The sequence below is a fragment of the Trachemys scripta genome, chromosome 10 (assembly GCF_013100865.1).
Source record: "Trachemys scripta elegans isolate TJP31775 chromosome 10, CAS_Tse_1.0, whole genome shotgun sequence".
In the NCBI taxonomy this organism is placed as follows: domain Eukaryota; kingdom Metazoa; phylum Chordata; order Testudines; family Emydidae; genus Trachemys; species Trachemys scripta.
The window spans coordinates 23,256,894-23,284,796 of NC_048307.1; the positions used below are offsets into that span (position 1 = coordinate 23,256,894).

Below are 27,903 nucleotides of genomic sequence, written 5' to 3' on the forward strand. Positions count from 1 at the left end.
GAGGTTCACATGCAGGTCCCCATATCTGTACTCTAAAGTCCAGAGTGGGGGTGAAACCTATGACAGGTTGATTTTTCCAGAATTTTGTTTTAGAAGAAAACCAGAAAAATTTCGAAGAACGTCAAAATATCCCGTTTTCATATTTTTGGAATGAAACCTTTCAATTTTTCATTTTAAAATGACTGTTTCAAATAGTTTTATTTTTAATTGTATTATATAACCACATAATATACTGCACAAAAGTCTAAAATTAGACATCTGGATTTTGTCAAAATGAAATGTTTCAATTGACCCAAAATAATTTTTTTTCTGCATTTTCTTTCAGAGAACTTTGAAATTCTTAGTTTTCATTATGATTTGTAACAAAGCCAAATTTTGAAATCTCAAAATCCTTCGCTGAATGGAATTTCATCCTCTGTACTGCTCTAGTTAGAATGAAAGTGTTCCTGATTCTGTTTGGAACTCAGTATATAGTCACTTAGGCAGTGTAGTCTGTTATTATTTTTACATTTTAAGATAATATTTTGCTGTTTTTCAGATACGCTAAAAATGGTAGCAATACAGGGTGCTTTTATGTTTCTTTAATAATAATTTATTTGGATCTGGTAATCATTCAATACACACAAATTCTTATTAATTTACAATTTATATAGCATTTTCAACCAAGGATCTCATTCAGTGTATGCACGGTAATTAATTACACCTCACAACCACCCAGCAAGATAGATAGATTATATCCACTTTGCAGAGAGGAACACTGAGGGTCAGATAGGTTACGGGATCTGTCCAAAGACACAGTGGATCTGTTTGGCAGTGCCAGTAGGAGAACTGAGAAGCCTTGACATCCAGGCTGCTACTCTATCCAAACAAACCATACCTCAGTTTGTAAGGTTACCTATTTTAGAGCGGAAAAAAACCCACAATGTTTGCCTGGAGGCTGTTTATAGTTAAGTTCCATCCACCACTATCCATGAACAGTTGGAGAAAAAAATATCACTCACTCTAAGTGCTGAAGAGATGGAAATGCTGCAAGAATTTCAACAAGCTTTAAGAATCCCTGAAGGCCGCAGGCTGGACCCAGCCTGCAAGGAAAAAACTATGGTCATTTCACAGAACACAAACAGCACAACATGTGGTTTTGGTTTTGTTACCAGCATTCATTTTTCCATACCACAGATAAGATTATGCCATTCATATTTAAGCAAAACTCTTTACTGCCTCATTAACTCTGCTTAAGAGTTAATGCACTATATGGCCCTACAACATTAGATCAAATATAGCAGAGGTTCACACAGGCGAAGTGTTGGACACATTTTCCTCTCCCTCGTTTTTCTCTGAAACTCACTTTTCATTCATATCTGATCTCACCTTACTGTGTATTTCTTGCTATTTCAGATTTCATTTTCAGTATTTTAAATCTGATCAAGGTTATTTTTGTCTCCCCTCTTCTTAAAAGAAAATTCTACCACTGGCTGCACGCAACTTCCATTTCAATCAATGGGTCACATTCCGGTTCATATTACACCAGTGTAAACTGAGTAAATCCATTGACTTTAAATGTTCTTACTCCAAATTTACAACAGCTTAACAACAGAATTGACCCTTGGTTTTTAATCAGTCCTTGTTCACACCAAGCTCATTGATTTCAGTGGGAATTCAGCCTGAGTAAAGAGATTTGAATTTGGACCCAGGATACAGACAAGTTTGGGGAAAGCAAAGGAGAGGAAATGGGGAGAGAAAATACTGAGAATTCAGAGGTGGTGCCAAGCAAAGGGAAAACTGCTAGACTTAACTTTAAATTGTATGTAGGCAGCAGGGAGTGGAGAAGGGGGGGTCACATGTTCTCCATTACACTGCTACAACTCCCACTGAAGTAGCTTTTCTGAACTGGAGGCTATATTAACTAGCACAGTAGTGTCACACTGGTGCAACTGAGAGGAGAAATCGGCCCCCAACAACATTAAAAACATTTGAATGTAAGCGCCAACTGCATTTGGCAGCTGCATGGAGCGAATGCCACAAGAGTGATTCCCACTGGATGTTTAAGTGTGCATAAGTTAATCATTCCTTCCAATTCAACATTATTTCTTCCTATTCCTTTCTCAGAAAGAGGGAAGCACATAGTTTTTAGTCAGCAGATATACACTGACACGCACCCAGTATTTGCTGTCACCATGACCTACATGACATAATCAGCTATAACAGAGGGCTTAGCACAGACACACATTCATGTCAAGAGACTTAGATGGGAAAGTAGAGCAGTTTTGGGCAGGAATCTTTTCCCAAGTGGTTGGATCATGGCCAAAACATGGTACAACACTAACGTAGACACTGAGTAATGATGCAGCTCAGCTGGCTTATCACGAATGGAAAGTGACCTCATTTGTTTGTCAGTCATTGGATTACATCATCAAAATTTAGCATGAATGAGAAATGGAAAATGACATTGCTAATAAAGAGGGAAATATCTTCAGTGTATTTTACAGCTGAAGGAACAAGATCCTCAACTGGTGTATAACAGCATCAGGGCTGGTGCTTGGGGCGGCCAAGGGAGAGGGGCGGCACCTGCGGCAATTCGGGGGCAGCAGGTCCCTCACTCCCTGTAGGAGCGAAGGACCTGCTGCTGCTGAACTGCCGCCACCGATGGTGGCGCCCCCACCCCCCAATTGCTCTGCCGATCGTGGCTTCTTCCTTTTTTTTTTTTTTTTGCTTGGGGCGGCAGAAGTGCTGGAGCTGGCCCTGAACAGCATAGCTCTGTTAAAGTCAATAGAGATATGTTGATTTACAGCAGTTGAGGATATGGCACTAGGAGTTTCTGTTTTTTGCCCATAAATTAATAATCCTAGTTTAGATCAGCAAAATACAGATAAAATGGGGTTTACTTCATATTTTTACCATAAACTTACTGTAACAAACTGTAGATAACAAATGATTACTTTAACAGTCTTAAAAACTTCAGAAGTACTTCAGCAAATGGAGAGGGGTGTTACTTACGCAAATTCTAGTTTTCTGAGGTTTTTGATAGCAGGAATTTCATTAATATTGCAGCCAAACGCCTCTTCCATGCTAAATAAACCATTATAGAATAATTGTAGCTATTAGAAACAGTTTTTAATAGCTGTAAAAAACCCCATTGTTTCACAAAGAATACTAATTTGTGCACAGCCAGGTTATTTGCTCTAAAGGTTTATTAGAAATAACATTTTCAAAACAAAGTATTGTTTGATCTTAACAGGAGGAAGAAAGTATAATATACCAGAAAAAGTATTTTTAAAACTACAGTATAGACAGTCTACATGCATAAAGGCGTAGATAGGCCTATCTTACCCCAGATTGCATTGCTGCTAGGGTCTGGGGCAGGGCCGGCTCCAGAGTTTTGGCTGCCCCAAGCAGCCAAAAAAAAAAAAAAAAAACGCCGCGATCGCGATCTGCGGCGGCAATTTGGCGGGAGGTCCTTCACTCCAAGGTGGAGTGAGGGACCGTCCGCCGAATTGCCGCCGAATTCCTGGACGGAATAGGACACCAATCCCCCCGACTCCTCCAGGGCCAAGCCAGATGGTTGAGCTCAGCACAGCCAGAGGTAAAACTTCAAAGTGAATCACGTCTGCCAGTGCCAGTAAGTTGGGGGCTATCTGGAGCCAATGTCCTCTTTCCTGCCTACGTGCAATAATCTCTGCTTGAATTAATCCCTGTAATCATATAACAAACAACAAACAGCTGGAACATACAACATTCACAAAATACAATATCAGAACAGTGATTTCCAGTAACTGCTTTGATTGTGCATGCTTGAAATTGGATCGTCTGTAGGAGATCCAGCCTTTATTGCCGGAGATAAAAGACTGGCTCTCTTAGCTCACAGCCAATAGCAGACTCTAGCCACGACAGGGCAGAGCCGTACTGACAGTGTGGGATATATAATTGAAAGGGATTAGAAAATAAGGGATTTAAAAATTATAGGTAAAAGGCCTGAACTAGGAAATAAAAAAAAAACCCAAGCTGCCAATTGTCTTCTTTGTGAGCATTTCACTACAGAGATTGAGTGGGACCCTCACCCCCCAAAAAATTATCACTACGTATAACAGCAGAAAAACATGGGTGGGACAACAGAGCATTTTCTGCATTTACTTGCTCTGTGGACAAACGGAGAACTTTACCCTCCTGGACTGTTACTAAACCAGGGCTTTTCAAAGCACTGAAGTGTAAATAGGTCATTAATTCTGATAGGATCTTACCAGTGGACCATTTTCTCTTGTATCCGTACAAGGTCAGAAAGGTCACGGATGTCCTTCATAGTTTCTGCCTTAAAGGGATCAATATCAAATTTCTCAACTGAAATCTTCAGCAGCTCATATTCCTTTGTTTGCTCTAAGGACTCCCACAGCCTGACTGTATCACTAAGGGAGGCCCTGTAAAGTGTCAAAACACAAGTTTATTGAGTCCCTGCCCTTGCATGAAAAGGTCTTTCCCACTATAATGCTCATGATACAATTACTAACAAGAAATAACTAACCTGAATGATGTCACATTCTTTAGTCCAACCAGGTGTTTCAGCCCTTGTAGGTTAATGCCGCTGTTCCGCAAATCCAAGGAAAACTCCTTTGGGGATCTTTTTAAAATAAAATGCAACACATAGACATCAGGGGGTGTAAGAAGAGTGCCCAGAAAAGAAAGTTCAGCCTTCAGCCTTAAAGCCACATGCTGCAAAAGATAGCTGTCCTGTGTTTCATAAACACAGTGGAGCAGCTCAAGCAGTTTTTCTGGATAGAGATCACTTATCTGTATTTTTTTAATATATTTTAAGAGCGTTTTCTGCTTCTTGGTTATGATTTTCATTACATGCTCATCTGAAAGAGAGCAGAGGTACGGATCATGCTGGAGGTACAATAACCCAGGCAAGAATCGAGGCACCAGGTCTAACCAATTATGAGGCTTTTTCTTCCTGGCTGGTAGGGAAAGATACTTTGTGAGGCTTTTATCCTTGATGTCTTCTGCGAGCAACAGGTGAAGTGCACTCAAAAAATTTTGGATAACGAAGTCTGAGAACGCACTCCCAAATTCTTCCTCCCCATTTCCCGAATGTTTTGGGAACGTAAATGGCAGTACTAAGCCATATTTCAGAGCAAACTCCTTAACTTCTTTAGAGGGAAAAAGACTGCTCTTCAGGGCATTTTGATTCTTTTCTCCAAGATGCCAGGCTAGCCAAGCTAGCCTGGTAATGTGCTGTTGATTTCCTACGGCTGTCGCATCTGTTTGTGTGGGTGTCAGCTTTTGCTGAAGGTATTTTACAAAGAGGCTGGTAAGTGTTGGAGGCAGGTCTTTGTCTCCCATTTCAAACATCATTTCACAGAGAAAACAAATGAATCTACACATGACAGGGCTGTAGCAGTGACTGAACAGATATTGACAATCTGTGATTAATTTCACTGCGTCATCACTGTATGGTAGCCCTTCAAAATATCTGGCTATGTATAATTCTACCTGCTGTGGAGAGAACCCTATCATTTCAATAATCTTGTCCACTTTGGATAAATACTGATTAAATTTGTCCTTGGGTCTTGCTGTTAGCAATAAAGTACAGCCACTGAGTATCTTCTTCTGGAAGAGCCCTGCAAATAGCTCCCTGATGCTGTACAGCTCCTTGTAAGACTGGCAGTCTGAGCAATGTGTAAAGCCATCATGATCCTGCAACTCTTCGAAACCATCGAAGATGAGGAGGACTTTATTGGGATTTTGCAGTATGTACTCGAAGACTTTGTCGCTTCCCTCTCGAGGTTTGACAAACAGCTCAAGAAGCAGGTCCTTCAAGCTGTATTGCTTCTCAGGCAGGCTCAGTCGTCTACACTCAAACCAAAAGACAAATTCAAACTGAGAAAACTTTCCATTGGACCAGTCTTGGCAGATCTTTTGAACAAGAATGCTTTTACCCATTCCTGCCTTTCCCAACACCACAATGACTTTGGTCTCTAGTTCTTTCCCTCCTAGGACTTGAAATATTTGGCTTCTTTCTATAGCTGCTTTTTCCTTCTCTTCTAAATTGTATATTACCAGCTCCTTCTCCATCACCTTGACATTTTTCCCACTCTTTGTTTCAGTTTGACCTTGCATGAGAGCCCCATCAATGTAAAAGTGATCAAGGGTTACTTCACGGTCCATGGCCATGAACTTGCACACATCTTGGAAATAATCCTTAAGTGATGTGCAGAAAGCTTCCACTGGCTCTAGAAAAACAAAAGCACAAGTGAGCTAAAGAATCAAGTATTTGAAAGGAAATATGGACTCAACACATCTAAAAGCTAAGTTATAATGCTCTTTAAATGCACCAACATTCTGGCCCCTGGCAGTTTTCAGAAAACATTTAGTTTCTAAAATATAGCAATGACTGAATTCCACTCAGAAAGTTTTGAACAGCTCCACAACTGTTGTACAAGACATTTTCCCCACAACAGACAACTTATTGGAGAGCAAAAACTGATGTTTTGGTTTTCCACAGAGTTTGCAAAGCAATTTAAGGTTAAAGGGGATTGAAACTCACTTGGTCTTTTGAGAATTTGTTCAGAAGGAACAACAGGAATTTGTGATATCTCATTGGACATTTCTTCTTCATCTGAAGGAAAACAAGTAATCAATTTGAGAAACAGACTCTTAAACATTCACTGATTTAACTTTTCCAATTTCAGCAATGTGACTAGTTAAATGGGGTAGAACCCTGCTACATAACAATTGATGTCCTAACTTATGGTGGAAATATTTGTCTATTTCAGTGATAAAAATGCACGCAAATCATGTTAAGGTATGACAGACAAAAGACAAGGAAATCCTGCAGATAAAGCAGACACTTCAGTCAGTATTCATCATTTGGTGAGGTTAATTATTGTAGCTATTACAATGTTACAGAAGAGCATGACTGTTCTAATACCCTACATGGAGCAAGGCCATGGAGAAACATTACAGCTCTGTTCATGAGACCCATCACCATCCCTTTCAAATATCAGCATTTTGGCTGGATTCATGTTCACACTTAAGACCTATTTATGTAATCAAAAGGAATAGTTTCAGAGTAATCACGCAATTGTAGTTAGAATTGAGTAGCTAGGTATTTAGGGTGAGCGTTATATACAAGTAACATCCTTGTGAAAATTCAGTTGGGGGATTCACTCTGCATTATGTCATACATACAAAGTATTATAATAATAAAGTAGGGATATAGGGGTTTTTAAATAGGGTAGTATCTACCTGTAAGATCAGTCACAGCTGCAGTCTCTGGCATATAAGCAAATGGGCCAATGGAGGTGTTTTTGTCAGGAGGCCCCAAAATGCTTTGGACAGCCAAGTCCACTTGAGCTGAAATAATGCATTTGACAAATTATTTATACAGTTAATGAAATTGTTATCATTATCATCTCTAAATGAAAGCAAAGAGTTAGCTGACAAAATACTAAGGAGGACTCTATGTCCACAGTATAGTTTTAGTTAAGTCAAAAATTCTGAGAAAGTCTTTCAACATGATCAAACAAACTATCCATTCAGGGAGTCAAATGCTGCCTCTAAAGGCACACTGGAGCCTCCATTAAAACAGATGGAAATTCCAGGAGTACATCCAAGAACTCCAATACTTTCTTACAGTGTTTTCTGAGTTGTGATGTCACATTGAACACAGCTGAGCGGGACAGAAATTCCTGTCAAATGAGTCAGTGCCTAGAAATAGCTTACATTTGTGAAAAGACAATCCCTAATAAAGACACGGAAAGGGTACATTTTAAAATGATTTAAGAATATTTTGTATTTTCCTGTTAGATTGGACAGCTAGAGGGACCTTTTCCCACTGATCCCTTTTCAGTAGAGGTGTTATACAATATTGTAAGAAACATCTTCTCTGGAATACACATTAACCATGGGCTTTGGTAAAGGCTCAGAAGGCCTTTTAATCTCAGGGTATGTCTACACTACCCGCTGGATCGGCGGGCAGTGATCAATCCAGCGGGGATTGATTTATCGCATCTAATCTAGACACGATAAATCGACCCCCAAGCGCTCTCCCTTTGACTCCTGTACTCCAGCTCGGCAAGAGGCGCAAGTAGAGTCGACAGGGGAGCAGCAGCAGTTGACTCACCACAGTGAAGACACCGTGGTAAGTCGATCTAAGTACGTTGACTTCAGCTACGTTATTCACGTAGCTGAAGTTGCGTAACTTAGATCGATTTCTCCCTCCCCCCAGTGTAGACCAGGCCTCAGTGTCAGAAGTTCTGCCCAGAGGTCATGAATAGACACCTAGGACAAACTCAGACCCAACGGGAAGTGGTGTCTTCCTACAGGCGCCAACGGAGCTGTACCCCTCATATCAGTCTGAGTTTGCCAGTTACTAACTCAACTGCCAGATTCTTTCCTTTGACATCACCTGTAGGGCTTGTCTACACAAACATGTAGTTTGTTGCATACTGGGGTATGACTCTAACCTGCAGAAGCCTGCTGTGCACTAACTATCTGTGTGGGCCCTGCTGACATGCACAAACAGTTCGTTAATGTGAGTCATGTTAGTAATGTTAGTGTGAGTCCTACCATGGCTTCAGAGGGGTAACTTCAATCTAATTACCTTAACAAAGAGACAGGTAAGGGGTTATTTGATCACAGTCTATAAGTACCTTCATGGAGAGCAGACATTTCATAACAGAGGGTTCTTCAATGTGGCAGACAAAGGTATAAAAAGACCCAATGGCTGGCAATTGAAGCTAGACAAATTCAGACTCGAAATAAGGCACAAATTAACAGTGAAGGTAATTAACCATTGGAACCACTTCTCTGTCACTGGCCATTTTAAAATTGAAATTGGATGTTTTTCTAAAAGATCTGCCCCAGTTCAAACAGGAATTAATTTAGGGAAGTCCTCTGGCCTGTATTATACAAGATGTCAGACTAAATGACCACAATGGTCACTTCTGGCCCTATCATCTATCAGTCTATGGAAAACTATACGAGGCTGCAGATCTTCTGTTGGGAGGCAGGAACTCTAGCTGTAGCATCTGGACAGTGGGGTAAACTAGCGACTGCTCCTTGGGACTCTACAGAGTAGAAAGCCCACCTGCACTTCCTGGTGTAGCCTATTAATGGGCTTTGCTTTCCAGGAGACAAGGAACTATGGCAGCAGCACAAGAAAACACCTTAGCTGCCCCCAGACATCAGAACCAACCTCAGTAAGCTCAATTTTCTGCAAGGGAATGGAGTTCACTGTTGAAGGGAGGTGTGGTGGCTGACTAGGAAAGGGTAAAGCAGAAGATTAGGTAGTGAGTAGGAACTGAATGCAGGAATGGATTAAACACAATTATGGGGAAGGTTGGAAGAGGCAGTGAGTGAATAGGAGGGGTTAAAGGACTGATCAGGAGCAAATAAATAAAAATAAGAGAATGGAAAACCTAAGGGAGTCGATAGCCAGGCATATAGAGAAGCATTAAGTAGTAATAAGGCAAAACTGAATAGCAAAATTGAGGGAAAGCAAATAAATAGTTGTCATGCTGCCTCCTTCTCTGCTCCTGGGTCAGCATGTTTTCCAGTTGGACTGTAAGGTCAAGGAAAGGACTCATCTTAGGATGGAAAATGCCTGATTTATTTTGATGTGCTGTATAAATTAACAAAAATGAGTGGGTGCAATTGGTGAGCCCATAAAAATGTGTGTGTAACCTTTACGATTACTTCCACAGAAACCTGAAGGTATTTATGGATCCATCCACTGGGTCACCTTCAAAAATTTCACCTTCCTCTTAGGTGCTTTTAGCTGTATAAACAGCCACTAGGGGGCAACCACACCTACTGTAACTAAGCAGCAATAGCAGCAGTCAACAGTGGAGATACCCTCTACGCACCAAAGCCTGGAAGTAAACACACAACCAAAAACTTACAGCAGAGCTCCCTGGACTAACTAACAATGAGGGGGAAAGTTTCTGAGAGCAGACTGCTACTGCAGCTGGGAACTATTTACAGACTTTCTTTTGTTTATTATGAACCAATTTCTGTATCTGTTGTTTGACTTTTCAATCAGACTTTGGAGAAAAACATTTTAGTAAAAGAGGGCTGGCTTTTCTGTGTTGTTGCTATTGTTTTTGTTGGACCATGTTAACTGCCAGTTAACTTACAGCCCAGTAAAGCAGTTAGTGTATAAAGCACCAACACAGTTTCTGATCTTGATGGTGATGGGATAAGCGTTAAAGCATGAGTCTATAACCATTTTGGAAAGGTTAAAGTGCAGGACTTCGGGGGGTAATGCAAAGGATATGGCCACTTCTGGACACACACGACTCCATAGCTCTAATGCTTGACTAAACAGACAGTTCTGCCTAGTGCCCTGGACTAGACTGAGCCATTAGGGAAAGGACTGTCAGCAACATTAGCAAATGCAGGTAATTTGTAATAAGAAAAACTTGAGCACAGTGTGCAGGAAAAACTGGTGTCTGTGTACAGAGAAACAATCTACTGTCTATGTTGTTACCCTTTCAGAGACACTGGACAGAAGAAAAGCCATCCTGCACTTACCAGCCAGAGTTGTGGGGAAAACTGGTGATATCTGTAATGTTTCAGTGGGGGAAGAGGACACTAGAAATAAAAAAAGCAAGTTAATAGCTTTCTCTGTACAGCTACAAACAAATGTGATGACGATCTATGGTGCTTTATTGGTAGAAATGATTTTACTTTCTGTCTCTGAAAAATGGCTGAAACATTACTGCATAACTCACCTGGATATATAATAATATTGGATGCACCATTCCCTACAGGCAAATTAATTATCTGCTGAGGAAGAACTGCAAAGCTGGATATCACTTGGATCCCTTTAGCACCAACAAGCAGACAGTCGGGGTTGGAATTTCCAGAAGACACTGGAATTAAGAGTAATAGAGTTACTCTATTTTTAAGCACCTCGATTCCTAATAGTGGGCTACAGCCCTTCCTGCTCTCAGTGGTGATCTTTATGCACATTCTCAGCTGGAGCATTCAGAATGGCAAAAACCTATTGAAAATTCATAGGGTACTGTAAAGATTAAAGAGTTCATTGCCAAAGGCCTCCCATAGAGAGACATACTATTTACAGTTTACATAAAATATTAAGGCTGATGGCGCTCTTGGTGTGGTTTGTAGCACTGCAGGTTAATGTGCATGAGGCTACTGTACGTAAATGAATACATTATGGAGTCTGAGATGCTGTGTTGCCCTCAAAGTGATTAGGAGACTCATGCATTATCACAGCCTTTCCATGTGATTACGCTCACACTGCTGCATGCACCGGCAGCAAGGAAGCATTACTCCTCCAGACTGAATCAGCTCAAGAGTGTGTTCTGATGATGCACTGCTTGTAACTTGATCACCTGTCACAGCTCTGCAGCAGGTAGAGCTTCTGTAGAGCTGGTGCTGTGTTAACTAATATCAGCTACCTACAGTCAAGTTCTCAGTTGCCTCCAGACTCAAAGCTGTAACTCCAAACATTCCCTGGCTCATTAGATTTTGACAAATACAGCAGTTGTACAAATCACAGCAAAACTAACTGAGTCTACAAAGCCTTTCCCAGGGACGCTGGCAGAAAAACCAAAGTCAAAATGAATGATAGAAACCTGTTGAAGCACTGCTCTTACAGTGACCTTTAATTTTACTGACCACCATGGAATGAATTAACCAACCAGTTTCGGAGTGCTGCATTCAAGGGGATTTTCACACTCACTTTCCCTTTGACTGAGCAGAGGAAGAGTAGTTTCTAACTGAGGAGGAGGGTAAGGAGGAATCCCTGCCTCTCCATCTTGTGGCACATGCTATCAGCAAGCAATGGAGGGGAGCCAGTTTTATTGCCCCACACTGAGAGGAAACAGCCTCCTAGCAGCCCCTTGCAACTGTAAGCCCCACCACCATGTCCTGATGTGAAGGAGATGGATGCATGCTACAGTGAAGGGTTTGGGTGAAGAGTTTCACACTTTCTCTCTATTGTGTAGGGGTAGAAAGCTGTAGCTATACTGTACATACCGGGCATCACAACATTTTTTCCAGTCGGATGTATACTGGTAACAGAAAACTGCATGTGCAGGTGAGACAAAGAGGTGGAGTTAGCTGGAGAGCTGTTCAGAGGCACCGCTACAAAACTGCCATTCACTGTAGACCCGGGGGACTCCACTTTAAAAAGCAAACAGCGTTAAAGGATGTTAGTTTCTTACAAAAGTCAGACAGACCACAGGAGATCTTGCAGCATAAGACACAAGTCATCAAATCAGCAAAGTGTTTTGAGCTGCCAAAAAAATGGTATTCAAACTCTGAAGTGTACGGACATGTTTAGCAGAACTTCCTGTAGCAGCCAGCTACTACGGCCGTAGGAATACAGTGTGTGTGTCGACGATTCTGTAGCGTCTTCACTAGTTTAAAAGAACAAGTTCAGTGTTCCTGGCCTGTCCTCCTCCTAAATAGCTTCAGGCATGTAAATATTCAGACTCAGTGTAAATTATTACCAAATAGGAGGTAATGAGCCAATACGAGAGCTTGTTGTGCTCAGTTTCCCAGACATGGGCCACTGCCTTATACGGTGCAGTACAAGACTGAGGAAGCTGCATACAATAAGGCCCCTCATCTTGGGTCTCTGCCTAGGTCTTACTGGGGAAGTAAGGATGGCCGAACTTCCTTAGAAAAGTTTCACATAAACAATGACAAACTTTCTTTAGACAAATGAAACCACCTCTTATGCCTGCCTGATTATTCAAACTTGATAACTTATAAGGGTTTGAAAAGGTGCTCTGTCCTGCATGCAGTATTTGGATCAGGACCTTTCTGTGCATGGTACATAGTAAACAGTTTGATAGTCTATATTGCTATGTGCACCACTGACTCATTAAAGCAATCAGAGAAATAGTTTCAAATGTAAGAAATATTTGTCCTTGTTTATTTTGAAATAATCTGCTAACGATACAGATACAATACAGTAACTCCTCACTTAAAATCGTCAGGATTAAGATTGTTTTGTTGTTACATTGCTGAGAACATGCTCATTTAAGGTTATGCAATGCTCCCTTAACATTGTTTGGCAGCCTCCTGCTTTGTCCACTGCTTGCAGGAAGAGCAGCACCTTGGAGCTAGCTGGGGGGAGGGAGGGCTTGGAACCTCCCCCCCTCAGCTCCTCGCTCCCCTAAATTCACTGTGCGGCAGCCGCCTGGCAGGCTATCATTTGCCGGGCAGTTCAGCTGTCCCTCCCCTCACTGCCATGTGCTGCTCCTGCCATCTGCCTTGGAGCTGCTCCTGGGAGCCTCTTGCTTGCTGTGCAGGGGAGGTAGGGGGGGCGAGATGGGGGCTAATGTCAGGTTGTCCCCCTCCCCCCGCTCCTGCCCCCCGCTTACCCCATCCATAGAGCAGGGGGAGAGACAACAGGGCTCAGGATGGAGGGAACTTGCTGGCCGCAGCTGCTCTCTCAACTTCCTGATATATTTAAAAAGGCAATGTACTCAGAGTGGGGTCAGTGTACTTAAAGGGACAATGCGTCTCTCTCTCTCTCTCTCTCTCTCTCTCTCTCTCCCCCCTTCTTCCTCTCTCTCTCACACACACACACACACAGGGTGTGTGTCTCTGTCTGCCATGCTGTCTCCCCTCCGTGCTGCCTTGTAGAGTGTGAGGCTACATTAACGATGTGTTAACCCTTGAAGACTCAGCTGAGTGCTAGTTCGTTATTTAGCAGTAAGGCATTCCCTGGGGAATATCCCACCCTCTGACTTCACCACCTCAACCAAGCTTCACAATCATCATTGATGCATATAGTATTAAATTGTTTGTTTAAAACATATGCTGTGTATATATAAAAATAAAACAGTTTTTTGTCTGATGAAAAAAATTTCCCTGGAACCTAACTCCCCCTATTTACATTAATTCTTATGAGAAAATTGGATTCACTTAACATTATTTTGCTTAAAGTTGCATTTTTCAGGAACATAACTACAATGTTAAGCGAGCAGTTACTGTACTGTACATTTTGGTTTTGCTGATCCCAACACTTCCAGTATGTTTGGGCAAGTCTTTAGTTCATGGTGAGGGTACCAATACAGTAGGATTTCCTTTGTAGTAATCCCAGCTGTAAATACACCTCTACCTCAATATAACGCTGTCCTCGGGAGCCAAAAAATCTTACTGTGTTATAGGTGAAACCGCGTTATATCGAACTTGCTTTGATCCGCTGGAGTGCGCAGCCCCCCCCCCCTCCCCCGGAGCACTACTTTACCATGTTATATCAGAATTCGTGTTATATCGGGTCACGTTATATCGGGGTAGAGGTGTAATAAATATATAAATAATAAATAATAGCAATAGGTGTTCCTATTTTATTTAGAAATTGGGTAAATATAACCCTCTTGTTCATTGCTTGCATATATATTGAATTTTCAAAGGACTGGTATGTTTGGTTTTCTAGGGTTACTCAGTTGCTCTCACTTTATCAAATGCAAAATGAAGTTACGAGGCATTTTCAAAGTGCTCACCTCTTTTCTGGCAACTAGCTCTTACATCCCCAACAGCTCTGCTGCCTTCTGTACATACTCGTTCCTTTACCCTCGTTGCTGCATCTGTTAAGATGGAGACAGTGACACTATCTGAGCAACCTCCATAAATGCCACAAAACTATGTCCTACTTTGCAAAATGTAAGTATTAGCTCTACAAGTGTGCCTCAGATTGCACACTACTGCACAGGCTGTGAGCTCTCTGGACCCAGGGCCATCTTTTCATTATGTGCATCTATAACGTTTAGCACCCCCATCCTCGACGGAGATTGATTGTGAGCATTACTGAAATACAAATACATCCTTAGAAATGCATGATATAAAAAAGAAATTGCGTGGGTGGTTTAAAGTCAATACTGTGGGTTAATCCGCAGGCAATTTTAACATGATCTTGGAGCTTCAGTACAGATAGGGAATGTGCTACCTAAATAAACCAAAAATAGCAGGTAGCAATTCACCAAGGGCTTTATTTAGTTTTTCAAGTCTATCAAGTGTATTTTCCACATTAGGGGTGGCACAGTACCATAGCTTTGTTCACAAAACTCCAATTGACACTGTGATGGGCTACCTTGTATGTGGCTGGCACTTCTGAGACCCTTTCCCAGTCTGAGTGCACCCCTTTCAAGTGACAGGCCCTTACCTCCTGGGGTGGGGATCCTGCAATCCTACCACTCTCTGACTGGGCTTCTGGGTTGCACCCCCATGCCTGCTGTGATATTTAGCAAACCCTGGAGGCTTGGTATCTGCAAGAGTTTCCCTTTGGGAATCTGTGGGCATTGACAGTTTGCAGTGACACAGAAGCAGCTTCTTCAAAACAAGGTATAGTTTATTTGCAAAAGGGCTCACAGCAATGGATTTTAAACCAAGTGACTTACCTACACCTGGCCATCCACACAAGCTCCTAGATAGACAGGTTTTAGCCTTGGTGGCTCCCATTCTCTTGAGGACCAAGTTACAACCTGCTTTCTGTAGATCCTGCCTTGGATCAGTCTGTGTTAGCCTAAAGCAACCAGTAACTCCACCCACCTCTCCACAGCTGCAGGGCTGATCTTTTAAGTAATCTGTGTCTTCTGACCTCCAGGTTCTCTGCCTTGGCAGAAGAGCTGAGTAACCAAGATTGAGTGAGGAGTTGCCTCTTCGCAGCTAGTAACCTGACTATTTTTGTGTTTGTTAGGATGTTCCTTATCTGAATGGCCCTTTCTGCTTGGTTCCTCCCCTTCTGATCCAAGTCCAGAACAAGTAATTCATCAAATACACATATGCACAATACTCATAAGAAATAACACAGATATTTCACAGTTTTCCACAGTACTTCCCTCTGCTAGATGGAATCAGAAATGCTTGACTGTGCCTCGCAGGCTTTCTGTTGCTAATTGCTAATGGAGTTGTCCTTTCACTCAAACAGTGGAGGCCTGTGCTTTTGGAACAGCAGGATCCAAGTTTTGCCCTGCCATGAGGCATTTCCAAGGTGTGCAGTATTATGACCACTGATATATCTAGGTGGCTATAGGTTTGTTATAATAACAATTAGATTTGGGTGTATGGATTAGGGCAGAATATGACCATAACCCATCCTGTGCTATTCTTTAGCATTAAGCCAGAGAAACCCACTGTAATGATACGTCACCTTATTAGTGTATCCAACCTTTCCCAAGTATGCAGGAGTTACAGTACTTTTGTTTAATGCCTCAATAGTGTTATGGACATCAGAACAACAGAGAAGGTACACTCAAAATCCTTCAGCCAATAACTCACCCGTTCTCCTGCTTTTGGGCTTGGAAGCATCAGAGTAACTCTCTGCAGGGCTCACAAATGCTAAAAATAAGAAAGTTTATAGTGATGTAAGTTGAATCTAGTTTGATAATTCAAGGTTTCTGTTAGTGGAGCCTAATTTATGCATGTTAAATAAGATGGGAAGTTAGCAGAGGCATAACCGGAGTTCTGTGCATGCTATAGCCAACCACTTGTGGCAGACTAGAAATTCTGGTCCCTTAGAATATGGGCTATCTACTTACGCTTAACTATCTTTTCCACCTTGCATTTAGCTGGGATGCTCAGAGTACCTTCCCCAGACCTGAAGAGGAGGAGCTCTGTGTGGCTCGAACGCTTGTCTCTCTCACCAACAGAAGCTGATCCAATAAAAGATATTACCTCACTTCCCTTGAAATTCTGAGGCAGCTTCAAATTACCTCAGAAGTGGAGGTTTTTAGCATATTAAATATGAAAGTGAGTAGCCTGGGTTATTTTACTCTGACCCTACATTTTTGAATAGGGCGCAGATTTTTGTATCAATAACGCTGAGTGATTGATTGATTGGTTGGTTTGTTTTTTATAAAAAGGAATAATGCAGTTGATAGTTACTAAGCTAGAATTAATCGAAAGCAAAATTAAAACATTGCCACATTGGTGCAAAGCAAAGCTAGGGGTTATAAAAGCTAAAAACATGCTCACAGTGCCACGTTACATGCCAACAAATCATTGAAAATATCAGAGTAAAATAAGGAGCATCTTTTAATTGATTCTAATGCACATCAGAGGAAGAGTGGACATAGGGTGACCAGACAGCAAGGGTGACAAGTTGGGACAGGGGGTGGAGAGTAATAGGAGCCTATATAAGTAAAAGACCCAAAAATCGGGACAGTCCCTATAAAATCAGGACATCTGGTCACCCTAAGTGGACAAGTCACCACTTGTTTAAGTGAGCACAGCTCCACTGGATTCAGAACAGTTGCAGCTACTTATGCTAAGGAAGAATTTGGCATGAGAGGGGCACCAGTGTTCCTTTAAAAACAAACGCCCCTGCCATGCAGGTAGTTTATGGTTGCATGGAAGGAGCTTTAAAACACTCCAGGTCCCTAGGTGAATTGCTCCTGGCAATGCCACAAATGCTGTTTCACTTACATCGTTTCTGACATTTTTGCTTCTTCATCTCTGTAAAACCCTCTGTAGTTTCATTGGACATTTCATCCAAAATGAGTTTTCCTGTTAAACAAAAACAACTTACTGCCAAATCTGAATTAATAGGATCCCAAAGGATACTGCAAAGTTAAAAACTAATTTCAAGCACCAAATGCATAGTGTCCTGAAATCAGGATAAATTCTGTAAATAAGAGATTGGGAGTGTATGTGTACAGTAAAGCATACTCCAAATCTGCAAAGGATGCAACATCCACAGAAATCGGATTTTGTCACCTTGGTGAACTTCCACAGTGCAGAAGATCATCACACACCAAGGAATCTAGTTGTTAAATTTAAGTGCTTCAGAATGGTCTAGTGACTAACAGGGGAGACTAGAAATCACAACTATTGGATTCTCCCTTCAGCTGAACCACAGACTTGTCATGTGACCATAGGCCAGTTATTTAACCTGTGCCTCAGTTTTATATCCCAAAGAATTAGTTCCGTTTTAAAACACATCAAGGAGTCATAAAGATCTTTTCAGTGAAATCATTTGTGTTATCAGAACTGACATGTTGCCAGGTTCATTCTTTAATTTAAACTACAAATACTTCAGTCCAACCATTGGCCCATCTTGTTTCCACTGATGTCAACAAGAATTTTGCCATTAACTAATAAGAGCAAAATCCAAGCCAAAAATGCACCAAAGCAGGATAAAAATAAGTCATGCAACTTTTTAAAAGTGTTAATAGGAAGCAAGTAAATATTGTCCCAATCATTTGGCTGCTGCTCCACATTACCATAGATGGACCAAAAGTCTGATAACCAGGATTCTACTCTTGGCTCTGCCACTGATTTAGACTCATAGACTTAACGACCAGAAGGGACTATCATAATCATCTCATGATACCTCCATAAACTTATCAAGCTCAATCTTGAAGCCAGATAGGTTTTTTGCCCCCACTGCTCCACTTGGAAGGCTGTTCTATAACTTCACTCCTCTGATGGTTAGAAATCTTTGTCTAATTTCAAGCCTAAACTTATTGATGGCCAGTTTATATCCATTTGTTCTGTGTCAACATTGGCACTTAACTTAAATAACTCTCCCTCCGTGGTATTTATCTCTCTGATGTATTAATAGACAGCAATCATATCTAAACTTTGCCTCATGTGTTAAAACCTTACCAAAAATGTCTTCCATCTGTCTCTCCTGCTGATCTTTGAGCACATATTCTGCTAATCCAGCTAACAAGAAGGGGAAAAAAGAGCACAATGGTATGGTAAATGACACAATTAAGAACAAATTAGTTTAGATTATTCTCATGTACAAAAGTCCAAGGTCTGAAAGGAGAGTAAGAAATGTACATTAGTTTTACTTATTAAATAAATGTAGTGTTTGGGAAGTACAGGGCACTAGAAATAAGAAGTTAGCACAGGAAATGTTGATCAGGAAAGAATCATTAATGGTGTTTTTTTTCTCCTTGTCAGCCAAAACATATCCAGCAGTTAAGGGTGACCATTTCGCTCCTGAGATGTACAAACTGATTACAATAACACTAGCTAGTACATTGTGTGTGTGCATGTGTGTGGGGTGTATAGACACCTCTTTTATTTCATAGAAGGACTGTTATTTAGTGTTGCTTAAAGCAATTTTCACTCCTGTGATTGGGAAGAAATCACCTAAGAGTCAAGCAAAAGGATTTCACATGTACATGTTAATAAAACTCAAACTGGAAAGACCCATTACTACTTTAGAAAAGCAGTAAGTTAGGGTTCCCAGCCATACACTCTATGGGTCTGGTCCTACAGCTCTTATTCATACCAGCAAGCTTCACTCATATGAGTGACTACTTACTTCAGTGGTTCAGGTCCTATGGGATCAATTCTGCTCTTAGCAAGTCAATGGAAAACTCTTATTGCTTTCATTGAGAGCAGGAAATGGTCCTAATTACTTATATTTATTGAGACAGTTAATAATCATACATATATTCACATTACAATATATGTATCTAGCATCATTAATATAAAAAGCATGGGACACAGAATTGCCACTTTGATGTGGCACATCTTATGAACAGTGACGGTTAAACTAATTTATACTTTTTATATTTAAGAAATATAGCAATTTTAGGTGACCTAGGTGTTTTGAATATTTTTAGGGGGGGTATCAGGGTGGGCTTTATTGAAAAACATTAGATCTTAATCATGTAATTGTTAAAATACTAACTATATTGGACGAAATGAGACTGAAGCTAGGCATTACTAATTTACTGTGATCAAATTATAACTTGTAAGGAACCAGTATAGAGAGCAAGGAAAAAGTAACAGTATTCATAGCTGATGTACCACTTTCCCCCTATGATAATCAGGGTCCAGACACCCCAAACACAGAACCCCCAAAAGAGAGGTTAAATCAATGGATTGCATGCTGTATTATTGTACTATATACATATATTAAGTAAAGTCTTTTGTGAAAACTTGTAATGTTCTGAATTTGATGGTCAAGATATGTATACAGACTGTGATTATGAATCTGCTCAACCTCACCTCACAGCAGGGTGGTGAAGCAGTCAAGCAGGGTCACCTTCCAAGCCAGTTGTTTACAATGAAACCAGCTTCAAGTACTCACCCCATTTCCCAGCCCCAGAAAAGACTATGGTGGACCATTAAAGTTAATGGGAAGACAATGAGACTTCCAAGCTATCAAGTGAAGAGGGAATTGCTCCCTTTCTGAATGATCATTACTCACCATGCCAGGGGATGGGGGCAGGAAAAGAAGCCATTTAAAAAGGAGGCTTAAAACTGAATTTTTCACCTGGAATCTGAGGGGGAGTCTCTAAGCAGGAAACTGTCTGCAAAATGCTGGATCCCTGCTTAGCTAGGGGGTTTGCTAGGAAACTGTTCAAAGTCAGGGTGGCTTGTCAGCCTAGGCAAGTGAGGCACAGCCAATCAAGAATTTCCACAAGCTACAGAATACATTTTGTATAGTCTTTTTTTATTTAATAAATAAATATATACCGATTTAAGGATAAATTGTGAGTTGATTTAAACGTCAAAATTCCCTCTCTCTGGTAGTGAAGCCAGAGAGTCTGCAGAACATGGTGCTGCGTGAGGCTCAAATCCTGGTATAGCTAATTGTGCCTCATTAAACTGACTTGTTGCTGGGGCAATTTACCACGCTCAGGTGTCACTTTATAAGGGTGTTGCTGTGGAAACTACTGCTTGGCCAGGCCACAGCAAGATTCTAGCAGCTAAATCCTGGCTGCAGGGAGCAGAGATGGGACCTGCACTCTGTGCCTCCCCAGCCCTCTCCCATATGGGGCAGGCCCTATACGTGTGCACAAGGAGCCAACAGGGACAGCCCCAGCTCCATCTGCTGCTCCTTCATTGTAAATAAGATAAGCTGATTTAATGGCAATAGGGTAACTGCTATTAGAAAAGGGATTTTATCTAATATGGAAGTGTTAAAGTCTGAGGTTGCGTCTTTGTGTTTATTTTCTGTGACCTATATGCATTCGCTCTCTCTTACTAGTTCATCTTTGAGTCTGTGGTTTTTCTATTAAATAAACTGCCTGTTTATTTTTACACCAAGCAGATCTCTGTTGCTTAACCCGTGTGTAGCATGGGTGCCAGGGTGAGCTGATCACTGGGGGGCTAGTTTCATGTGTCTGGTAGGTAAGAACTTAGGAAGGATGGATTTGGGGTGACTTGGGACTGGAAGGGCTGTTGGTGTCCCCCTGCAAGGACTAGGCTGACGGAAACCAAGATTTTTTGCTTATGGCCAGGCTGCTGCTGTCAGGGGTCTGAAATAAAGTGGCACAGCATAAAGGCACTCAAGGTTCTACAGGGCAGAACCCCTTACTGGACTAATTATCTCCAAAACAACCCACACACCCCAAAAAATCTCATACCTATTCTAGAATAAGCTTCCCCTGTATTTGAAAAGAGAGATTCTTCCACACTTTCATTGCTTTCCATTGTATAAAAGACATCCAAATTGCTGAACTGATCATGGTTGATGGTATCAATTTCAGGGTCTAGAATAAAAAAAAGTTATAATTAGGTCAGTGAATGCCTTGGCCAGGGTAAAGAAACTCAGGGGGCAGGACAAGTCAAAAAGCCAGAATTATTAATTCTCTCTCAAGCATTCATTCTGTGGTGGTTTTGTGATAGATGCTGGTTCACTAGGAACTGACTCAAGGCCAACTCCTTGCACAGAAACGGAAACCACATCGGGCTAACAAATCTAAGTAAACTGCTTAAAATTCGGGCCTGATTTTCTGCTCACACTGGTGACAATCAGGAGTAAAGTAATTGATCAAGTCAGTGATGCTGATCAAGACAACCAAATCTTTAACTCATCCTGCTTTCAGACTTTGCTAGCATAAGCAAGGCCCCATCTGCACAGACAAATTACTGCAGGCGTCAGTCATAGTTGGGAGTTCAGAGGGCAAATGTGGGCCCCTGACCTCAGACCAGCAATAATTAAGCATGAGATGACTCAGATTCTGAAGTCCGATTCTCCACTGCTTTGTACCATTCTGACTTGGTAACATGCTACACTCACATAAAGTGACTACAAAGGTGAAGGCAGGGTAGAATCATGCTCCCCTCTGCTAAGAGCTGGGACTTTCTGTCCATTTTAAAAAAAGCTATTTAGCTACTGTCTAAGTACAAGGTACTGAATCAATTTACAGTAAATGGTGTTTAAAAGAACACTCATGGGGTCTGAAGGCCTTTGTCTGGTCTCAACATTCAACATACATTGGGTCTCATAGAAATTTTTCACTTGACCAGAGCTCAAAGAGCACCAAATTAACAGAGCCACAGATGATCCGATCCCCTCCCCTCGCAGAGAAACCCAGAGGAGGAGTACAGTGAGGGCAGAAAACTGCATGATGTCACCAGCCTACTACTGCAGATTTACCACTGCGATCACAATGACATCCTCAGGTAGGAGTGGGTTTGAGGGTCAGGGAATGGACAGGAAACAGCCTCCAACCCAGTTGGTCCTGGGAATTGGGAAGGGAACCCCCAGAGCATAGAGAGATGGCCTCCTCCCAACCTTGTTTAAGAAATCATGCTGCAACTGGCCAAATCCCCCGCAGCTGCTAGTACATTGGTCATCTATCTCAAGATTTAAGGTCAAATCCTGGATCACCAGAGGAAATTAATTTGCTGGTTTCATTTGTGGCGGTCTGTCCTCACTCAGTCTAGCTCAGCTAAAGTCTCTGTTTAGTAAAGACACCAGCCTGAAATTGCAGAGGGGTTGCCAACTTGACCAGGACAGGGCATAGGGAAGCTTTTACTTAACATTTAATTATGCTGTATGAGATGAATGCCAAAGCAACATGTAAAGAAGTGTGTTATAAACTACAAGGTGAACAGACAGAGTTGTAACTCAGGTACACAAATTTAACCCAGGATAGTATCTAGAACCAACTACTGTATCTGGATGTGGATACCCCATTATTTAGAGTCATCACATCAGAATTCCATATCTACATTTAGATTAGCTCCATCACAATGAAGTGCCCTTGTCAAGTAATGGCATCTTCTACTTTCATCCAACGACCTGGCTAACCAGCAGGACAATTCATTGCATTACTAACCTGTTGAAAGTTCACTTTCTTCATCTTCATCAGATAACCTTGTATCCAAGAGGCTGTATAGATGCAATGGATCAATATTGCTGTGCAGCAAATCAAGAAAGCTATTTTCAGTCAAAACTGCTGAATCCATGGTTTGTCTTTTGCTAGCTGAAATCAAAGCACAAAATGATGAACAGAATAAAGTAAAGGATGTTTATCAGTAGTTTATAACTTTTATAATTTGTCATGGCATCTACCATCAAATCTACTCTAAAGCAGGCAGTGCTGAAATCTGTCAAACAGAATGCTGCTTATTCAAACAAGGATGTTGTAGCAGTCTGTTTATATTTCACTTTCAAAAGCCAAATCCTAAAGGCATTGAACGTCTGCTACTTCTTCTGACTTCAAACATTGAGATATTAAGATGGAAGGCACTATAGAACTGCTGCTCTACTCCAGCCATGTGGGTATTGTGGGCCTACGGGTTAACTCTTCAAGAGCATACGATAGGTGTAACACAAAACACATTAAGATAGATTTTGCACAAGGTTCTAAAACACCATTGCTTTTTCTTTAAAAGAACGAGAAATGCAGAGACCTCTGCAACAACAATAAACCTAGCACAAATTTCTCTGCCTCAGATTAGCACAACTCTGGAGCATTCTTTGGGCTGGAGTCTGGGTCCTATGGGGGTGTTGTCCGGGATGTTTCTGCTGCAGCTCATGACTTGACTTCTGAAACATGGAGCATCTCCTCCTTCTCCTCCTCTAAGTCAGCTTATTTTCTCTGACCCTGGATGGTCTTCTAGCTAAATCCCTGCTACAAAACTATGCCCGACTGTCCCCCTCTCCTTCTATCCAAAGCTTCCTGAGTTTCTCTGTGAGGCCCTGGAGTTCATACATCCAACCTCCACCACCTAGTTCCTTTGTGCTGCTGCTGCAAATTTTCCCACTCTCCAAACCCAAGAAGCTAGAAATGGCTTCTCCCAGCTCCAGCCAATCTCCTTAGCATATCTATTGACTGGCCAGAGTACAGTTGTTAAGGTTAACTAGTCTCCATGGCCGCTAGTCAGACAGAGACCAGCTTACAGGCTTGTCAGCAATAATGGATACACAGAGGCATTCCATGACACAGCAGATTTCCTAAGAATAACTTCCCAAATACCAACAAGAATTCATATGCTGTACAGACATAGTCCCCATATTGTCATAGTAGGACGTCCACCACCATTGTGCCCGTCCATCCTCCTATGGATTGAAAGCACTGTGTAGGCTGCTATGTCCTCAGGTCTGCCCTCTATGCATATGTTACAGGCAGCGGGTACAGAGCACTGACCAGAGAAAACAGGTGTATAAGTTTTATTAGCAGTGCTCACACACCTTTGATTTAAATGACTGCATGGCGGGACAGACCACACTGCCGCTGAGAAGGGAGGAGTTTGGGTGAGAGGAAAGAACAGAGGCCATGAGTAAGAAGGGAACAGAGCAGGGAATACACAGAAAAGACCTAGAGGTTTAGTGATGAGGGACACAGTTGTGGAAGGAAGTTCACTTCATATGACAATGTCACATTTCAGAGAACCCATGTTTCCCCAATGCAGCACAAGGGAGCTGAGACAATGATGAGAGATCTGGTATTTGAGTATCGGGGAGGTTGGAGGGAGGAGTAGGGACTTCTCTAAGCACAGGATCTGCCTGGGTGGCTGGTTTTCAAGTAGGAGATTTGAAGTGTCGGGAGGTAGGAGCGGAGAGAAATTCTGTGCACCCTCCTGTCTCACTAAAACCTATGCACAGGCCAATCACAAGTATAAAAATTTCTTTGCAAAACTGCTCTAAAATGTAGGATTTGCTGTTCAGCAACTTTAAATCCAAACATTAAGTGCTAGTCTCATCACTACATTTTTTTCTTTGAAAAAGAATCAACTGGAAACCTTAATTGCCATAAAAAAAAGTAATCCCAATTTACTTCACAGGCTAGCGTAAAATAGAGGAATTGGGTAGTATCCCTTTAAATCATTTGGGAGCCCACTAGTTAACCTGCCTGCCTTGTATTGCAGAAGCCAACAAAACCTAACAGAGTAGCAATGTATATATATAGCTAGGCTTTGTGTGTTTGTAAACACATAGTTAGCAAATGTGGTCTTGTGGGGCCCAACTGCAGCTGCAAGGTTCTTGCATCCTTAATGTTGTAGAGAGATCAAACACAGATAGTGATGAATGTGGTTCTTTAGACACTGTATAGACCTTTGAAACCAGTGCCTGACCTAACAAAGTGAAAGCAGAGCAGTTAACTCAACTTACATTGAAAACAAGAATGAAGTTAAGAAAATAAAATGTAGATTATAATTTGTTGTGACAGTAAAACAAAAAAAAGAGAGCGAGAGGGAAAAAAAAGATGCATGCTATACAATTTCCTTTACTGAATTCATCTAGTGCTAAACACAGTTTCCTGGAACCTCATGAGGGGATATGGTAGAACATGTTGTGTCAAAGAAAGGTGAAACATTCTCCTCTGCATTAGAGAGAGTGGATTGCACCCAAGAAAAAGGATATAAAGGGTGCATGTTTGATTCCCAGGATCACATGGCCAGATTGTGATTCTACACAGAGACACACACCAAGGGGCCAGGAAACTTTTGTGAGAAGGAGGTTGCCTCACGGAAGGGACCGGGACTCTAGCCTACAAAAGGCAGCTTCCCCTTCCTTCAAATCCACATGGATTCACAGGAAGAACATGGGAGATAGCTGTATTTTGTTTTATGACTATTGTGTACCTCTATTTGAGAGTTACGCTGTTTGGTAGGCGGTTCAAAGGATTAATTCCTACACAAGATTGCTGGAGGCCTGTAGGAAGGCAGACTAGTGGCTTTATATAACCTAGTCACTGGAACTTAACTGACAATACAGGTGCCAACGCTTTTGAACTATTCCCTTTGACCAATCTGCCTCAAACTCCCTGACTGGGGTAGGAGGGACCTGCACACCTGAAACAAAGAACTCTAGATAAAAATCCAGAGTCTGGCAGAGAGACTGGGTTGTTAGGAAACTGTTCAAGGAGAACTGACTGACACATGGAAACAGACTCTGCAGAATGGGTCTTAAAGAGCTGGGTTCTGAGGGAAATGCTAAGCTTTAGGTAAGCCATTTGCATGTAGGCCTTTTGTTGTTTGAACTCTATTATCTGAATGCTATAAATAAATAATAAATACTTTTTTTTGAAGAAGCTGCTCTGGGTCACTGCATTTATCTACTGGTGACAGCTTCTGAAGGGAAGTCTCTTAACAGGTGCCAAACCCAGCTGGAGCTGCTGAGGAATCACGGTTGATGAACAAGGATGTTTATAGCTCAGGGACCTGGGTCTGTGAGGTGGAGAATCGAGGGCTTCCACACTGAGAAGCGTTAAGGCTTAGGCCCCAGCACTTAAAGGGGTACATTTGAGAGAGACCAGAAGAGGGGTCACAGGTGCAGTTAATGCTGTAACCATGACACAGATCAATTAATGTGAGGTCCTGTGCCTTTACAACTCTGGGGCCCTCTGCATCTCTACCTCTACTTGCTGACAGTACAGTCTCAATGGGGCAGCATTGCAAAGAATGCTCTAGCTGGCACCGGTCTGTCCTATGGGGTTTCCCAACATGGAGAGGACTCTCCAGCAAAGATAATGCAGCCTCTCTTAACTTTCCTCAGGTATAACTGCTGGTATGGAGGGGAGATGTGTTGGGTGTAGGGGAAACAAATGCTTATTCAGTTTAGACCCACACCTGCTTGTCTTTACACATCACCTCTGAATTTAGCTCCAAGTTGAAGGTAGTATAACACACTGAGGGTCCAGAAAAAGGAAGGCAGCAATGCACACAGGAGGAATAGGTTACACCTTGTCAGGTAGCTGAAAATGTGAGGTAATGTAGCACATGTCGGGGGGCTGGAAGGTGTTACTGCTGGTTTATGTCATATTGTGACCCAAGGACCTGTTGGTGCCAACTGGCAGAGGACATGGGGTGCATAATGGTTACAGAGTGCAGGCCTTGCTGGAGCTCTAGGCATAACTAACAGTGTGAACCAAAGGCTGTGAACCACAGTAGGCCTGGTCTTGGCAAAATAACAGCACACTAGATATTGACTAACCAAGTAAGCACATTCCTGACAGGAGAGGATGGTTCAAGAACATCAAGAGTTCTCAAGTAACTGCGTAAACCGATTCTTAACAGATGATACAGGAACTCACTGACCCCTTGTAAGATAAGCTGGTTTGACAGAATAATGAATAGGGATGTTTTGTCTGAGACATCAGGAGCAGGATACAAGGGGAGGCAACAAACTAGGGTTACCATACGTCCGGTTTTTCACGGACATGTCTGGCTTTTCGGCACTCAAATCCCCGTCCGGGGGGAATTGCCAAAAAGCCGAACATGTCCGGGAAAAATACCGTCTGGGCACTTCCCCTCCCGCGGCTGCTCTGCAAGTCCTCCCCTCTCAGACTTCGGCTCTGTTTAAGAGCCAAGCTGCCCGAGCCAGCGCTACCGGCTTCGGGCAGCCCCCCTTGCCTCCGGACCCCAGCCGCCGAAGCAGAGCAGCTGGAGCCATGGAGGAGAAGTGCCCAGCTGGCGGCTGGGGTCCGGAGGCAAGGGGGGCTGCCCGAAGNGGCCGGGCACTTCCCCTCCCGCGGCTGCTCTGCTCCTCCCCTGACTCTTCGGCTCTGTTTAAGAGCCGAGCTGCCCGAGCGCTACCGGCTTCGGGCAGCCTCCTTGCCTCCAGACCCTGCGCCACCGGCCGGGCACTTCTCCTCCCCGCTCCAGCTGCCTCTGTTCCTCCCCTCTCAGACTTTGGCTCTGTTTAAGAGCCAAGCTGCCCGACCCAGCGCTACCGGCTTCGGGCAGCCCCCCTTGCCTCCGGACCCCAGCCGCCAGCCGGGCACT

General features: G+C 42.3%; 1 protein-coding gene across 4 annotated transcripts in view; it reads right to left on the reverse strand.

The window, feature by feature from the left end:
• CIITA (class II major histocompatibility complex transactivator) overlaps window positions 1-27,903 on the reverse strand; it is a 64,419-nt gene that overhangs the window by 13,257 nt on the left and 23,259 nt on the right. For 3 of the 4 annotated variants that reach the window (XM_034784532.1, XM_034784535.1, XM_034784534.1), the window contains exons 2-16: window positions 23,010-23,156; window positions 21,309-21,434; window positions 18,583-18,642; window positions 17,401-17,481; window positions 16,255-16,314; window positions 14,481-14,564; window positions 11,998-12,144; window positions 10,725-10,865; window positions 10,525-10,584; window positions 7,237-7,344; window positions 6,536-6,607; window positions 4,514-6,221; window positions 4,236-4,409; window positions 2,995-3,066; window positions 1,002-1,082 (exon numbers count right to left, since the gene is read on the reverse strand). In XM_034784532.1, coding sequence (XP_034640423.1) covers window positions 1,002-1,082; window positions 2,995-3,066; window positions 4,236-4,409; window positions 4,514-6,221; window positions 6,536-6,607; window positions 7,237-7,344; window positions 10,525-10,584; window positions 10,725-10,865; window positions 11,998-12,144; window positions 14,481-14,564; window positions 16,255-16,314; window positions 17,401-17,481; window positions 18,583-18,642; window positions 21,309-21,434; window positions 23,010-23,156 — 3,121 coding nt within the window. The remainder of the gene's footprint in view (window positions 1-1,001; window positions 1,083-2,994; window positions 3,067-4,235; window positions 4,410-4,513; window positions 6,222-6,535; window positions 6,608-7,236; window positions 7,345-10,524; window positions 10,585-10,724; window positions 10,866-11,997; window positions 12,145-14,480; window positions 14,565-16,254; window positions 16,315-17,400; window positions 17,482-18,582; window positions 18,643-21,308; window positions 21,435-23,009; window positions 23,157-27,903) is intronic. The other variant, XM_034784533.1, reaches the window with a different exon arrangement.